The sequence below is a fragment of the Aedes aegypti genome, chromosome 3, assembly GCF_002204515.2.
Source record: "Aedes aegypti strain LVP_AGWG chromosome 3, AaegL5.0 Primary Assembly, whole genome shotgun sequence".
NCBI lineage: Eukaryota > Metazoa > Arthropoda > Insecta > Diptera > Culicidae > Aedes > Aedes aegypti.
Window position 1 is genome coordinate 223,251,131 of NC_035109.1, and position 17,683 is coordinate 223,268,813.

The 17,683-nt window shown below is 37.2% G+C and overlaps 1 protein-coding gene across 1 annotated transcript; it reads left to right on the forward strand.

The window, feature by feature from the left end:
• The first annotated feature begins 5,649 nt into the window (after nucleotides 1-5,649).
• On the forward strand, nucleotides 5,650-12,296 carry LOC5573030 (protein hold'em). The gene is made up of 4 exons (XM_021851528.1): nucleotides 5,650-5,889; nucleotides 5,963-6,887; nucleotides 6,951-7,104; nucleotides 11,855-12,296. The coding sequence occupies exons 2-4, from the start codon at nucleotides 5,996-5,998 to the stop codon at nucleotides 12,222-12,224; spliced, it is 1,416 nt and encodes a 471-aa protein (XP_021707220.1). The 5' UTR covers nucleotides 5,650-5,889; nucleotides 5,963-5,995; the 3' UTR covers nucleotides 12,225-12,296.
• Nucleotides 12,297-17,683: the final 5,387 nt, after the last annotated feature.

Here is a 17,683-nt window from a genome sequence, read left to right on the forward strand (position 1 = left end):
AATTCTGAAGAATTACGAGGAAAATATCAGAATTTAAATAATAATTTCGATTGGATTTCCAGAAGAAATCCCGAGAAATTTTGTGAGAATCCCCGAACCCAGATTTTTAAAATAGATTCCATTACACTGGAAAGCAATCATTAAATCATTTTCGGCAGAATTCCAGAATTTTACGGCAGAATTCCAGAATTTTACAGCAGAATCCTGAAAGGATTTCCATAATAACCCAAGATGGGTTTCTGGGATAGTCCAATAGGAAGTCCCAAGGAGGTTATTGGAAAAATCAGAGCGATCAAAGAAATAACTACATATAATAATTTCAGAAGGGTTTCTGAAAGAATCTCAGTGAATTTTCAAGATGTCCTCTAGCAACACAACTAATATATACTAATATTTACAACTCAATACTTAATTATAAATTGCGTTAAGGTGATTATAGAACAAAGCCACACCTAAAATTTTCAAAAGCACAAGACTTGAGAACCAAACAGCTCTCACCGTTGAAAATTTATCCCATTAGTCACCACCAGCAAGCAAGCAGATTGATTGGTTTTCAACGCAAACTGTTGTCAGATTCTCCAGTCTTGTGCCCTTGTTTGGCTTCGTTTTATAATCACCTTAAGCTGAGTGTACGCCATCCAGTTTGGGGGCGGATTGACGGTATCGAAGTGGATTAAAAACAATTATAGGAGAACGTGTGGAAAATACATATGAACTGCGCAGAATACATCAGACCGATTTAGCATTGCTGCGCACTTCTAAAAGCATTTTATTTTTATTAAAATGTTTGATAATAGTAGAACGACAATGATCATCAGTTGATTTTCCGCTACTGTTTTTTTTTAAATCACAATTGTTATTTCTTTCCGTGCACGCGCTCGGGAAATGAATCTGGCCATGGTGCAACAACCGCGCTACATTCGATGAATCCTATGCGACAAAAATTGGGTCCTAAAATTTTTAATGAAATCTTGTTTTTATTTAATAACACGAAAAAGCATGTTACTGTAACTACTTTAGCAATTTTTCCCGCTCAAATAATGGCTATATCATGTTTAAACTTTAATTTAAAAATTTGTTTCATAAATGGACCTTGACACTTGTGATCATGTTTGACGTTCGCTTAGTCGACAAAAACACCACAGGGGTTTTAGTTCGACCACAGGGGTTGTTCCTATCTGACATTTCGTAAGGGACACGGAAAACAAAATACACCCAAAATTTGAGTTTAAGCCAAAGGATGTGACAAAATCTAAAAAAATGTTTTTTGGGCTTAAACCAACGGAAAACATTAGAAAATTGAGTAAACATGCGTTTTTGGCCTAAACTTGAGCGTTTGGCACTAAAATTGGGACAGGGCTTTAGGACCCTATTGTCGGCGCTATCCGTCAAATTCGCTCACCAAAGCTATTTTGGTGACTTTAACATCACAGCTCTTGATTCGCTACTCGCCACATCGTAACCCAATGCGCTAGTGTCTATGCACGAAAAATCATTAAAAGGTAACCCGAAAAATATTTGTATGGCGAAATGCATCAAACGAATTATTTCTTAAAATAGGGTCCTAAAGCCCTGTCCTAATTTTAACACCAAACGGTTAAGTTTAGGCCAGAAACACATATTTACACAATTTTTTAATTCTTTTTGTTGGTTTACGGCCAAAAAACATTTTTCTACTGATTTTTGAGATTTTGTCACACCCCTTAGTTTAAACTAAAATTTTGGGTGTATTTTGTTTTCCGTGTCCCTTCCGAAATGTCAAATAGGAACAACCCCAGTGTTAAAAAGATGAGCCCCTGTGGCGTTTTTACCGACTCAGTGAATGTCAAACATGGTCTAAAGCAGGCCTGGCCAACCTTTTTGAACCGCGGGCCAAATCTTAGAAACAATATTTTGCGGCGGGCCAATGTTTTTTTTTAATGCAGATATTAGAAAAAGGTGGGGTGAAATAAAAAATCTTTTGGAGACATATCAATAGTATTTGCTTCCATGGTAATCTAAATAATTCTGTGAGAATTGTGCTATGATTACGCCTGAATCCAGCCCAGGATTCTTTTAGTAATTCTTGACAATTGGGTCCTAAAATTTTTAATGAAATCTTGTTTTTATTTAATAACACGAAAGAGCATGTTACTCTAACTACTTCTGCAATTTTTCCCGCTCAAATAATGGCTATATCATGTTTAAACTTTAATTTAAAAATTTAATTCATAAATGAATCTTGACATTTTTGATCATGTTTGACGTTCGTTTAGTCGACAAAAACACCACAGGGGTTTTAGTTCGACCACTGGGGTTGTTCCTATCTGACATTTCGTAAGGGACACGGAAAACTAAATACACCCAAAATTTGAGTTTAAGCCAAAGGATGTGACAAAATCTAAAAAAAATGGTTTTTGGACTTAAACCAACGGAAAACATTAGAAAATTGAGTAAACATGTGTTTTTGGCCTAAACTTAAGCGTTTGGCACTAAAATTGGGACAGGGCTTTAGGACCCTATTCTGTGAGAATGTTGCTCAGCATTTTATAAAAATCATCCTCAGAATTCTATAAGAAATATTCGTAAGGCCACAATCTTATTTAGTGTTAATTGAAAAACCTTGACAAGATTTATATAAGATTGAAGCTCTGGATTTTGAGATAATCCAGCGTAGGATTCTGTGAAAATTGTTTTTAATATTCCGCTCTCACTCTCAAATTATTATAAAATCCTGATCTAGAATCTGGAGAATTCTGTCCTACTCAGAATTCTGTAAGAAATTCACTAAGGATAACTCAAGTCAATTTCGCATACTTATATCCAGTATTCGGTGATTGTCATTGCAATCATTCAGTGGAATCCTACTTTGAATCTGTGACAATTGCTCTTTGTGAGAATCCTGCCTATGTTGTCCATGAAGTTTATCTGAGAATCCTATATTCAATTTTAAAAGCTGTTAACATGCCTTTGGATCTGCCTAATATTGGATATAATCTTTCTCATGCATAAAATTCATGCTCAAGTGTTTTTGAAAAATCCAACATATTATTCAATAAGAAAGCGATCGGCCTTAATATTTTTGCCGACAACTTTTGTTTGAACTTAATATATATATATATATATATATATATATATATATATATATATATATATATATATATATATATATATATATATATATATATATATATATATATATATATATATATATATATATATATATATATATATATATATATATATATATATATATATATATATATATATATATATATATATATATATATATATATATATATATATATATATATATATATATATATATATATATATATATATATATATATATATATATATATATACAGTTTTGTCCATATAATAGTGAAGAATGTTATTAGCGAGATTCCTTGTGCATATTTATTCTCATGAAGTTTAGTATATTTTTAAATAGAAAATTTTCCATCATTCAAGAAACCAAGCAAATTTGTATAGATAAAAAAAATCTATAGAATTTACAAAATAAAAAAAATCAATACAATCAGCCTTCTCAAATAATCCTTGAAATGTTCAAATATCTAGTTTTTGAGTTTCTAGACGAATGAACGGGCCAGGTGTAAGAATAATCTTCAAGCTCTTCGCGGGCCGCACAAAATGGAGTGGCGGGCCGTACGTTGGGCAGGCCTGGTCTAAAGCGTTTAGTTTCAAATTTGAACCTATTTTTTAAATTAAATTTTAAATGTGATATAACCGTTATTTGAACAGGAAAAATTGCTAATGTTGTTGCAAGAACATGTTCTTTCGTCTTATTGAATCAAAACAAGATTTCATTAAAAATTTGAGGACCCTATTGGGAACTATTTTCTAAAAAAATATTTGGTACCGGTTGTGCGTGATGATGATGGCAATCACGCCTACCAAATATTTAAATAGATTAAAGATTTTATTCACAAAATGTTTGAAGTTAGATGCATTTCCCCATACAAAATAAGATGAGAAAACTTCTGCTGATCAACTAAGAACAAGAGCAAAGCAGGTAACCCATTGTGTAGAATGAGATCTCAAATACGTATGCCCACACTTAAACTTAGCTTAGCCTCTTATGATGAGATTAAATAACAAATACATCTAATAAAGTTCTCGGTAACCTCAATTTTATTTGTTTTTAATGCATACTGATATGTCAGTTTAGCTCATACCTAGATTTTCAGTTAAACGTTTAGAAAGAATGCTTCCTCGTAAAGCGAGTTTATCAGTAAAAGCTATTAAACCGAAATCATTGCCGAGCGGTCGGCTATGCGGATCTCGGTTTCCAAAAGCCGAGCTTCGGCATAATATTCTAAGTGTGTAGCGTTACCAGTTCTGACTGTCGCACCAACATTCCCATCCCCTACATAGGGTAACCAATATATGTTGGACCCCTATTGTAAAGATAGGACTATTCCGCACTTGCATCAACCGTTTGTACATAGAAAATGTGTTTATTTTATCTGAATTTAATTTATTTTAATCGGTTCATCCATGCAACCGTTACAACACGTTACACTCAGAAATTGAAGCCGCCAGAAATTTTGCAAATGTAAACAAAAACTTTTTTCAAAATTCTGAACTAAAAGCTTAGAATTTCTTCGGTTTTCCATAGTCAATTGATTGATTAGACTATGGGCAAGCATATTATACAACCAGTGTCGTGGACTTTGTCGCCAAACGATAAAAAATGCCGGGGGTCCAAAATGTATTGGTGTGTCCAAAATAATGGAAAACAGTGCTTCACAATTCAACTATTTTCGACGTTTTTTGGATCCTGCATGACCGTATGGACATTTTAAACTCGTAGAGAAAGTTTTTCTCTACATTTTGGCATGTTTTTTTGACTTGGTTACGCTGGGCAATCAATTAATTGGGACAAAAAATTAAAATCACTTTCTTAGGGGGTCCAAAATACGACCGTTACCCTACTACATGGAGTTTTACTATTAATGCTCTAAGGCGTTATATACATAGGATAACGGTCGTATTTTGGACCCCCTAAGGAAGTGATTTTAGTTTTTTGTCCCAATTAATTGATTGCACAGCGAAACCAAGTCAAAAAACATGCCAAAATGTAGAGAAAAACTTTCTTGATCTGGGAAATTTGCAGGAAAATGGCCCAGGGGGTCCGAAATATATTGGTTACCCTATATAACTTTGAAAATATAACTTTGACGAAATGCATTTTCTAACGATTGGCTGAACTTACAATATACAATAAGTTTAGTTTGCAATAAAATGAACCATTAATGCAAAAGATTATATGTACCTGTTCCCCGTCAAATTAACGTTGCGTCGTAGTTCAGTAATTTCGTGCCTACCTAGTCAATATTGCCACAGTTTCCATTATCACCACGACCATGAATAAAAGGAGTCCGAAAGATTCCGACTACCAAACAGACGCTCTTATGTGCGCGAGCATAAAATGGCTCTATTATGCATTAACGATTAAAAAATCTCATAAATTTCTTATCGGCTGTAATGTTTTGATGGCCTCAAAGGTTTGCGCATAAATTTGTAACGTAAAGTCATACATTCACTGAAATTAAGTCATTTTCACTTACACTCAGAAACACGGGTAGTCACAGAATGACTAAATTTTAGTAATTTGTGACTATTTTCTATCTGCCTCTCTTTCATTCTACAGGGAATTCTACTCCTATTTGTAAATTCAAAATGACATTTATTGTAGAAATTCACAGCCCTTTTCAATTTGAATGAAGCACAGTTAGCGTGTATCATAGCTGTTGAGTTTCTCTCTTTTACCCTCACTTTTCGTTTCGATGCGTGTTTCAATCGAATCGCAGCACGCGTGTAAATCATAGTTACGCAAACGCAAACCATATTCGCCACGTGTTCTCTTGTAGAAGCTGATTGAAGGTAAATAATTCAATTTATATCGTAAAGTTTACGATCTCACTTTTTCGTTCAACTTTATTCATTTGTAGTACAGTTACAGAATAACCCGATCCCGGCCACCAGAACCATGTCCTCCGAAGTTGTTGTGACCAAGCGTATCTCGCAGCTGAACCAAGAGTCTCGCAATTTCCTCATTACCGGGGTCATCATAGCGAAAAGTGAACCAAAATTTTTCGAATCCACCCCTGGAAAACGTTCCGGAAGCGAGTACTCGACGGGACGTGGCGTCCTGACCGTGACCATCCGTGACAGTGATCGGGACACGATCAATTGTACCGTTTGGGGATCCCAAGTGATGATTGAATCTTACGACGGTTTGTTTCACATTGGCGACGTCGTAAACGTGACAAATCCGAAAGTCCTCCCGTCGTCCCAGGACAAATCCGAACAGTTCAACCCCAGATCCAGTTCTCCGTTCAGTTTAAGTATAGGGGAGGGTGGCGATAGTGGAATTAGGTTGTACGAAGGAACTGCTCTTGATCAGTTCAGAAAGCTGGTGACCGTTGCTCCGGTTCTGTCATCGGATACTTATCCCCTTGCGGACATCGCATCCGGTGGACACAGCATCAGTGGCCAGAATGTGAACGTGTTGGTTGTAGTCCGAGCCATCCGACCGAGTAAGCAGATCGTTATCGCCAAGACGGGAAAACTGAAGAATCTACGCGAAGTGATCGTTATGGATGCAAGCCATGGAGGGATGTCTATGAAGTTCTGGAACAGCGAATACGTCCAGCGCATCGACAAATGGATTCCGATGACGACGGTCCTACTGATAATGGACGTCAGAATCGAGTACAATCAGTACCACAAATCTGTCTGCCTTGGAATGAGTGGCAAAACGATCATTACCGAAGATCCGGCCGTCGAGGAAGCTGATCAGCTGCTTCTACACGTGATGAAGGCGCCTCTCAGTGAATCGGATTTTGCCCAATCGCTCAGTGCTGCTGGAACTGTTGATCGTTGAGTGTGAATAGTAATCCAACTAATGCGCAAAAAATCTGATTTTTTTTTGCTTTTCGTAGCGATGAATATTACGACTGTCATGACCGTGCAGCAGATTCTGGATCGTGCTGAGGGAGATCTCAAAGGCGAGGAAGATCAATTCACTGCCCTGTGCTATGCAGTTGTTTCAAGGTTCGATCTAGACGGGTGTTCAAAGATCATCAGTCGCAAGTGGTACGTATATCAAGCTGTGTTATTCAGTCGGGTGGTTCAAAATATCCTTCTTGCTCCACATCACTCATTCAATTGCACTGTCGTAGGAACAGGGGGATGCAGGGGGGCAGGCCCCCAACAGAATCAACCAACCCCCATCCTCCTCCCAGAATTTTGGAATCAATATATAAGAACAAATAACATTATTCTAACGTGCAAAAAGGATCCTCTGATGCTATTTACGAGACTCTTACTGCCGTGAATCGCAAGTCAATCCCATCTGCATTCTCAATAATTCAGTTTTCAACATATCTTACAATGCTCTTTCAGCTGCACCAACGAGATAATATGATTTATTCGGAAAAATCATTAAAAAACATCAAGTTATGACAAAAGAAAAACTCTTCAGTAGTAACGTTGTTTATTTTGCTTTACCTTGCTTGTCGTACACATTATCAGCGTGGCGGTTCTGAGTTTGGTGAATCGCGCGACAATCGTCTCTCTGTCGATCGATTGGTTATCGCTAGAACCAGCTTGTTTTTGTGTAATTTTTCGACATAAATATCAATGATGTATTAAATGTTTTAGCATAAAGTAACTGGGCACTGTCCGAGCAAATATCATTTGAAGAACATTGGCCAGGTTCAGAATGATATTTGTCGCTTTTGTAATATTGAAAGTGAAACCTCGGAACATCTGCTTTGCAGTTGTGGTGCATTATACAGGCGCAGATCAAAGTTTCTCGATAGCGGCTGTTTACAGCCCAGTGAGATCTGGTCTGCTAATCCGAGAAAGGTGATTGGTTTCATAAACCATATCATACCTGATTGGGAACGTGTCATGGTAAGCAGCTGATCGTCTAATCAATGGTGTTCGGCTAGCGTGACATGTACAGTAAACTGGGACATACTACAATAGTTCTAAATATTGGACGCAATAGTTTCAACCCCCAACAAAAAAAAAAAAAAGCATAAAGTAGCATATTCATAGCATTATGATTTCCCATGTTTTTGGAGGATGCTCTGGTCGAGTTGTTCGGTGATGATGATTTCCCTTATAAGGATCCACTATAGAAATCCATACATTAACTACAACTCGTATAGTGTGCGACAAAGTTAATTGAATTAAAATAGGCTAAACTATTAAAGGAATTTTTCAGACAAAAGAAACAGGATTTTTTTTGAATAATAAGGCTCTATACATCATAGATTTTTCCAAGAAATTTCATATTGGCTAGGGTTTCTTCAGATGGATGGCAGAAATTTAATTAAAAGTGTTCAAAAGTGTATAAATTCTTTCTTACATTTTGCTTCAGTTTTTAAGTAATTTTGCATGATTCATTAGTTAAATTCTGAACTACTCAAGATATTTAAAAATGTTTCAAATTCTTAAAAAATTGAAAAAAATATTTGATTTATTTTTGATAGATTTGTAGTAAACTTTTTGAAGCCGCACTTGAATATTCCTTGATGAATTTTAGTATAACCAAATTTCTCATATCGAGGGGCAGCTTCAAAATTTTTGCTTTATATCTCTTGGAAATTAGTCATATGTTATCTTAGGATTTGTTCATGCTTTTAAAGTGAATTCCTCTTAGAGGACAACTATTCCTTCAATGTCTACTTTTCATCCACACATTGATTCCTACATGTATTCCCGAATTCAAAATAAAAAAAACTTTTGCTTCGCGAATCTTCCAAAAATTATTATGTCAACACTTATACTGAGAATTGCGCCTATATTTTCAAGCAAAATTCTGCTCCAAATCCCCATAATATACAAGAGTTATCTACGAAAAGTGCTTTAAAAATATATCTTGCCTTCATATTTTCAGAGGGAATTCGTTGAAAAATTCCAGTAAACATTTTTGCTTCCGAACATCAGCGGTTATGAAATTTATGGAGAAACATTTAACAAAATTGCTGGGAAGTGAGGAGTGATTTATAGAGATATTCAAAAAGATATAAAGAATAGAAATCTTCCTCAAAACATATGTTTGGAAATAGTTTCATCAATTATTGGCAGAATGTATATCCTACACACTTAAATTATTTCACGGATTCCTGTGAAATCTCAACAGCTGAACATTTCGGTGAAATAAATTAACAGAGTACGATCAATTTTTACAGTTTTCGGTAAAAATTCACCGGAATCCGTTAAGTTCCGACGAAATTACGGTGTTTTATTGGGCCGAACTGTTCAGCTGTTGAGATTACGGTGAAATTCACCGATTTCCGGTAAAATGAGCTTAGTGTGTAGGATTGAATTCTTATACAATTCCAAGGCGTAATTTCTAGAGGATTTCTGGAAGAATTTTGCTGGTGAGCGCTGAACTTCCCTATAATCGGTCTAAATTCCTCCTCCTGGCCAACCTGAGCGTTGAGATCTCCGATAACGATTTTGACATCATGGCTTGGGCAGCCGTCGTATTCACGTTCCAGCTGCGCGTAGAAAGCGTCCTTATCGTCATCGTCACTTGCTAGGTGAGGGCTGTGCACGTTGATTGTGCTGATATTGAAGAAACGGCCTTTGATCCTCAACTTGCACATTCTGTTGTCGATTGGCCACCACCCAATCACGTGCCTCTGCATTTCGCCCATCACGATAAAAGCTGTGCCCAGCTCATGTCTATTGCCGCATCTCTGGTAGATGGTATAACCATCCCTATACGTATGTACCGTCGACCCTTTCCAGCAAACTTCCTGCAGCGCTACGATGTCGAACTTGCGGACCCTCAATAATTCGGAAAGAATGCGGGTACTTCCCAAGAAATTGAGAGACTTACAGTTCCATGATCCGAGTTTCCAATCGTTAGTCCGTTTTCGATGCCTGGGTCTATGCCGATTGTTCCGGTCCGAATTTACATTGTATGCTTCCTGTACTGATGATTTTTACGGCTGGCTTGTAAGGCCTGCACCAACCCCCTGTCTCGCCGGAGGATCATCGTGCACAGCACCAGTGTTGCCACATTTTTTTTTAAATCTCATCTGTATTTTCGGCCGAAAAAATCTTTTTTATCTTAGGTCAACCTCTGAAAATCTTGGTAAAAATCTGTGTTCTGTGGTATTTTATGAGAAAAAAAAGGACCTTTGCAAACGTATTGTAGCTGTACATGCCAAAGTCAACATTTTAAATTTGAAATAATTCTACTAAAAATAAGTTCCTGAAGGTAAGTACAGGAAAAAATCTGTGCAATTACAGATAAATCTGTGTATGTGGCATCACTGCACAGCACTGTTTAGAGTCCCACGCTGGCACTAGGACGAACCAGCCGCTCCTAACATGGAGAACAGACCCTGTTTTGAGCCGCCCTCATAAGAGATGAGCCCCCCTTCCCTGTCAGCATACGACCAAGGTCCCACCAGGGTTGGTTAGCCGATCTTCCTATGGTTAGTCGTACCCCAGGCAGCTCCACGGGGAGCTAGGGATAGGAGTTACTGGACAAGAGGCTAAGGACCACAAATGGGGTCTATTTTATACCTGCAAGTACGCGAAGTACCAATGGTACGCATTGTCCAGTCATTTACCGCCGGTAAAACTTTACCATAACTCTAATACAACAAGCATTTCCCAGTAACAACGATTCGCTCTAGATAATTGATCACACAATATCGCAGCGTGTTTCAAAATATTAAGAGACTTTGGTTTTCGCGTTAACAATACTACCTACTACAAATGGATTAATCCAGTTCTGATAATTCTAAAACATGCTTCAATGAATTTCAATATGGCAGTATGGCAGTATGTGACGTTTTAAAATTACACATAGCTATGAGCCTCTGTACATGCCATAAATTCTTTTGTTCTCATGACTTTAAGGCCGCACGGGACGTCATCATAATCACCCTATCCATTTCAAGAAGCAAATCCCAAGAATCACTCCATATATCGATGCGAAAATGTATCACTATGATTCTATATATGTAGTGCACAACCCAATAAATTTTCAGCTTCATCGGTTCACTTAAACTCGAGATTTGCTTCCACAAAGTTTTGATGATAATTGTTAGAGTGAGACGAAAGATAGGGAAAATAACACGGTCTCCCGTGTCCCCTTAACTGTGCGCCGTGTGTTGGTGCTGTCTCGCTCTCTCTCACGGGTAACTTGAAAACAGTGCGCACAGTAAAAGTCAAACGGTTTTATAGCATGCACAGGCTCATTGATCATCCAGAAATTTATTTTCAAAATGCATTTAACGCCTTTATGGTGGTAAGTTCCATCGAAGTTAATACGCCAATCGCGTATTATCCTCGATTTTACTATAGTAAAATCGAGGATAACACGCGATTGGCGTTTTAACTTCGATGGAGCTTACCATCATTAGTATCATAAGTGCATGTTTTATCCTAAAAACTAGTTTTAACTATAATGTCATTTCTTCTATATTTTTTTCGGGGAGGGGGGTCAAGCCAGAGACAAATTAAAGACCCCCATGTCCCTTGCAATTGCCCAAAATTTTATGTCTCATAAGGTAATCTAGAATGCCGTTCAAAGTGTACTATGATCTGTCAAACTTGGGTACCTTTTGCACTACCGAGGGACCAAATGCAGTATTAGAAGTGGTACCCAATCTGAGCGCGAGTGGGACGGATCTGGTCAAGCCCATGATTCGGGGGGCCAGGTGGAGAAATAAACAGTCGTTACCCTATTCTGGGCGGACACTCAGAGTGCGACTTGAAATCAAATAACTGGTGTGAAGCAAAATCAATATGTTATTCCACCCAAATTTAATTTAATTTTAATAGAATTTCATTTTTATTCACGTCTTAGTTTGACCTGTAAATCGCTGCTACGAATGACGGATCCAAAGTGTCCCCGTGAGGAATGTTCGCCAAATCCCTACAACATCCATAAGTACTTCGATATTCCGGTTGACATCACGGATCACACCGGAACGTTGAACAACTGCCGATTGGTCAGCCAGGCCGCCGAGAATACACTGGATTGTAACATTGAAAGCTTCTTGAAAATGGGAGACGTTCAGAAGGGGAAGCTCAAGTGGCGGTTTTTGCTGGAGAGATGCGCCCTCAAATTGGTCATCAAACGGAAGTCGCCTATACGCTTCCAGTCGGTTTACTCAATCGTGGAATGCACCATCGCCAAGCCGCAAGAAGTTGAATTTAAAATCAAAGTCTATTGATTAGGTATGGAAGAATAGTTACCATGGATTGTGACGAAAAGATACTTTCGTCATCAAAATAAGACTGTTACATTTTCCGTAGTTATTTAAATAAATAAAATAAAATAAAATAAAAAGGAAATTTTGAACCTACACTTAGAATTAAAAATAAGTACTAAAATAATTTATACATTAGGGTTTATTCACAAATTTCATAACATCAAAAATGGCCATTTTCGACACCCACCCACCCCCTCGTAACGCTTTTTGTATGAATATTTTACAAATTTTGTATAAGCCGTAACACCACGAGGACACCCACCCACCCCCTGTAGCGTTATGAAATTTGTGAATGGGCCCTTAATGGCTCATTCACAATGCCATAACGCTGAAAATTGCCATTTTGAACACCCACCTACCCCGTCGTAATGCTTTTTGGGTTCATTCACAAATTTCATAACGCCAAAAATGACCATTTTCGACACCAACCCACCCTCTCGTAATGTATTTTGTATAGATATTTTTCGAATTTTGTCTGAGCTGTAACATTTTAAGGACAACCAACCCACCCACCCCGTTCAGCGTTATGAAAATTGTGAATAAGCCCTTTGTATGAATATTCTTCAATTTTTATGTGAGCCGTCGTAACATCGTTAAGACACCCACGCACCCTCTTCAACGTTATGAAATTTGTGAATGGATCCTAATAGTAATGATTTACCATGACCCCACAGTTATGGATCAAGTTTGGAGTCCAAACTATAAAATTCAACAAGGGGTCATGCACAAATTACGTCACGCTCCGAGGGGGAGGGAGGGGGTCAAGTCAAGCGTGACAAGCCTTACAAAAATTTCGGACGTCTCATACAAAAAACGTGACAGGGGGGGGGGGTCAACCAAGTTGAAATTTAGCGTGACATAATTTGTGTACCATCCCTAAAACAACATGGAAAACGAAAAATTGTAATTTAGAAACACGAATTGAATCGTTTTCAATTCGAAACTTTGGTTAGTTAACTATTTTGAGTGTAATATTTACATATGATTGCATAAAAATTAAAAATTGTATCGGTTTCTGAAAACCATATTATGCATCAAATTGTGACATATTACGGATCAGTGCGCAAAATCAAGAGATTTTCAACTCAATGCATCTGTATTGTATGATTTGGAAAAGCATCCCATATTACTGCAACAAATAGCAGTGTTAGAGCTGGAAACAAGAGTAAATGCCCTTTTTTTGTGCTACTGCATTGTAGTAACTGAGACAACTGTTTTCGCTCCACACCAAGTTTTCCACCCATTTTTGTCTGCCAAAAAATGAAATTTACAAACCTTGATGTTTTATGAGTTTTATCCTTACACGGAGCCGCAAATCAACCCAACTTTGACTTCTTTTGACGCAATTCGGCTCTTCTGTGGGATAACCCAAATATGGGTTAACTGATATACACTAGTGATCCTTTATAGAGAGATAAGCGGAAGTAAAATGGAATGATTTGGCAACAGACCAGCAGAGCTGATTTTGCTCGGCGTCGAGAATAATATTGTAACACGGACATGACTTCCTCATTGCTGTAAAGTGTATTTTGTTTCGTTTTAGATCTTTGAGCTACATGTCAAAACTAATAAACAGCCGAAAAAATCAAAAACTAAAAACCGCATTGACAAAAATTCAAAAAAGTAAAACATTTCATTTTTTTGCTTCATGCAAAATTACTTTTACCGAAATAATTTCAAGCGGATTACATAACTCCTCAAGAAAGGTTCAAAACAAACATAACGCATGTTCGTTTGGCTCACACTTTGACAGCTTTCGCTGCTCGATTGGCTCACACTTTGACAGAAATGTCAGCTTCCGCGAATCTCTTTTATAAAGGATTTCTAATATACACCTATCATTAGGTTGTTTCCATTTGACAGCGGCGAAACAAACAACTCAGTGCAAAAAAAATCTACCCAGTGGTAGCTTTCGAAGTCTCCGTGATGGGTTAAAACAACTTTACGTTAGGTAAACTCGAAAAAACCCAAATTTGGCTTATTCCATTGAACTTCGACGCTGAGTCGGTGCGTCTCTCTCTGTTTTTGACAACATTGCTGTTGCGAGAGAGGCAAAACAACCCAACCGTGGGTAAAAAGTAAATGCAGTTGACCCAAATTTGAGTAAAAAGAACTTATTTTTTGGGTAGTCTGATTTTCAAATAATTTTAACTTAATTTTGAGGTACTTCCGCAACTACTTATTTTTGAGTTATTTGATAGTTGTTGTCTTTGTTGTTGCTAATTTGCTGTTTTGATTTGCTTTGAAATCTCAGGAAGTATCCAAAATCAAGTACTGATCCAGTACTTGATTTTGGATGAAAATTTTAGCTGTGCGCCATACTTAATTTTGTCGTCGATTGAATGAAAATGTACTTCAGGTAAGTTATTTGATTCAAATTTTTATTCATTTTGCACTTTATATATACATCATTTATATTCCAGATTATTCACAAGATTATCCGCAAAACTGGCGCGTACGGATCATCCTAAAATGAACGACGATGTACAAATTTTGCGAAATTTTCGAGAACAAATCAGTAAGTTCTGAAATTGATTTAGTCTACGTTATGAGGTATTTAATCCCAGGATTTCCCAATGTTACAGAATCCCGAGTTCCGATGATGGACCTGGAGGCGAAATACCCTGCCTGTATACACAGGTTCACAAGAGCATGGTTCGAACACGGAAGAACGAGGAGCAGATTCGGGCAACAGAGTCCAGAACATCCATTAATTTAAAAATTAGTGAACTTGTTGTTTATCCTATATTGCATTTAATAAAACACTATTAGTTTGCTCAATGAAGTCAAATAACATCAATGAATAATATAAAACATTCCATTTTTTTAACGAAATCAGCTTTTTTTAAACACTTGGTATTGGGTAGTTTTAATCCAAAATATACTAATTGCCATACAGTTCAAAATCACTCAATTCGATGTATTCGTGGAATGACTCAAATTTGAATACTTCGGAAATAACTCAATTTTGAATCATTCCACTTAGCTGTCAAGATGAGTGAAAAAGACTTAATTTTGAGTTGTTTCGGTTCTCCGTGTATGCATGCTATAAAACGTTTGACTTTTACTGTGCTCCCTGTTTTCAAGTTGCCCGTGAGAGAGAGCAAGACAGCACCAACACACGGCGCACAGTAAAAGTCATCAGAACAAAAGAATTTATGGCACGTACAGAGGCTCATTGTCTGAGAATGTCGAATCCAATGCTTAAAATGGCAGAAATCTACATTCTTCGGAAGTGATCCATAACCGTGGTAAACAATCATTTCCTGGTCCATACTATGGATCACTAGTTAGAAGTGCTAATATTCGGTATTTAGAATTAGAGTTCATTCACAAATTTCATAACGCCAAAAATGACCATTTTCGACACCCCCCAACCCTCTCGTAACGCATTTTGTATAGATATTTTTCGAATTTTGTCTGAGCTGTAACATTTTAAGGACACCCTCCCACCCCCTTCAGCATTATGAAATTTGTGATTAAAGCTAAGTATGCTGTTTCGCTCAAGAAAAGTAAAGAAATTCCTTGACTGAATGGGTCAAGAAATTTCCTACAGAGAGCCCCCTTTGAAGTGACATTTCTTCTCAACTGCGTACTGCGATCAGAAAAAAGTGATTTTCTTGACCATTTCTTGGGAGAAATTTTCCACGCATCGAGATAGGCGATTCCTTTTCTTGTCAGTAGCAAACCGGCCTTAAGCCCTTAACACTCAAGAAAAATGTTTTACAAAAGATGAAATCATACTAAATCGAAGCGAACTAGCATGTTTTATGTTATAACATTTGAAATTTTCACCTGTGGGCTTATGAATGCTGTCGGCACTTCTTAGAGAAAACGACCATATAATGATAGCTGTATGGTATCAACTAAACATTTGCCAAAAACACTGTTATTTAGCGGTTGAATGTTGCACACTTAATCGCGCTTTTACTGTTCGGTATTTTTTTTTTACGGTGTTCGAACCGTAAAAACACAAAAATACCGAGTTTTCAGCTTTTTCGGTGAAAATCACTGAGATTCAGCGATGCTTTTTCGTATTTTACTGAAAACGGTAGTCGCTTGTACTGAACACAACGTAACATTCAAACTTTACCGAACAAACTCAGTTGCAGTAAAAAAATCAGTAATGTTGAGTAACTAGATTTCGGTAAAAAACTATTTCTACTGAGCTATCGTTAAAATAGAATAAAAACATTGTTCTGCAAAACATGTCAGCCAAAACGGACGCGGCTTCAACAGTGATGAATATTTTCTGGTCCGTCAAAGTTTTGTTACCCAAATCTACACCCATCAGGTCAGCTGCTCATGGTAAGTAGGAATAATCGAATATCTGCGACGTATTCCGATGAAATTTGTTGGAATCAGAACTGGACTCACTTTTCTGTGCTGCACAATGCTTGAGGTTAAGTTGAACCGCTTTTTGCATGTTCAACGTAATATTGAGACAGGAGTTTATTGAGGCTTGGAACTCCACAAGTTGACCAGCTAAGACAAGTCTTCCCAGCTTCAGATTGTGTGATTTAATGCAAACTATTTATTTATTTATTTATTTCGTCAATCAAATTGTAGACTACATGTTTGCAAATATTAGATTTCTTATTCCGTGAAGAACCTTACCATGAAGAGCTGCCCAACATGCTGAAGATGGAGACAAAAAAGAGTGGAGAATTTGACTGAAAATAACATACACCATAACTGAATGACTGTTTTATGAATCCTGGATTTTGTTTTGGATATTAATTGAAAAGTAAAACAAATTAGAAGGCATTTTCGGAATTTTGGTTAGCCCTCCTAAAAGCTGAAAAAATCAGCAACCAATAATAAACAAACATTTACTGAAAAAGCCAGTGATATATACGCTTCAAAAAGTACTGACTATTTCGGTATGTTTTGACAATTCCAGGAGCTTTGAGAATTACGGAGTTTTCGGTACGATCAAAAAATTACTGAGATAACTCTGCTGTTCAAAAACCCAGTAAAATTTTACCGACTTCGGTAATAAAATCTTAGTGTGTGTGCTCAACATTGCAAATGGTATTCTATAGAAGACAAATAGTATGACATGGGAAAAATATGTTTTATGTCAACGTTTATGTTTTGTTGTAAAGTTCCCAAAAACGCGCATTTGCCCGAAATTCCACGCGGTGAATGGTGTAGGAAAGGAACAACCGCGTTTGATATTAAAACACCGCAATGTTATCTTCTATAAGAATGAGGAAAAGGGGGATTAAAACCGCGGTTGTTTCTTTCGTCCAGGGAACGCCGCGTGTCCTTTTAAGCAAATGCGCTAATATTGTCGCGCTCCCACATTGTAGGACACGCGACTTATGTGACTAATTCCCGACATAACTGTAGGGCCCATTCATAAATTTCATAACGCTGGAGGGGGTGGGTGGGTGTCCTCATGATGTTACGGATCA

Coding starts and splice junctions, on each gene's coding strand:
- LOC5573030 (XM_021851528.1), top strand. CDS start 5,996: ATGTCCTCCGAAGTTGTTGTGACCAAGCGTATCTCGCAGCTGAACCAA. Junction 6,888..6,950: donor TGCTGCTGGAACTGTTGATC/GTTGAGTGTGAA, acceptor TGCTTTTCGTAG/CGATGAATATTACGACTGTC. Junction 7,105..11,854: donor AAGATCATCAGTCGCAAGTG/GTACGTATATCA, acceptor TTCACGTCTTAG/TTTGACCTGTAAATCGCTGC.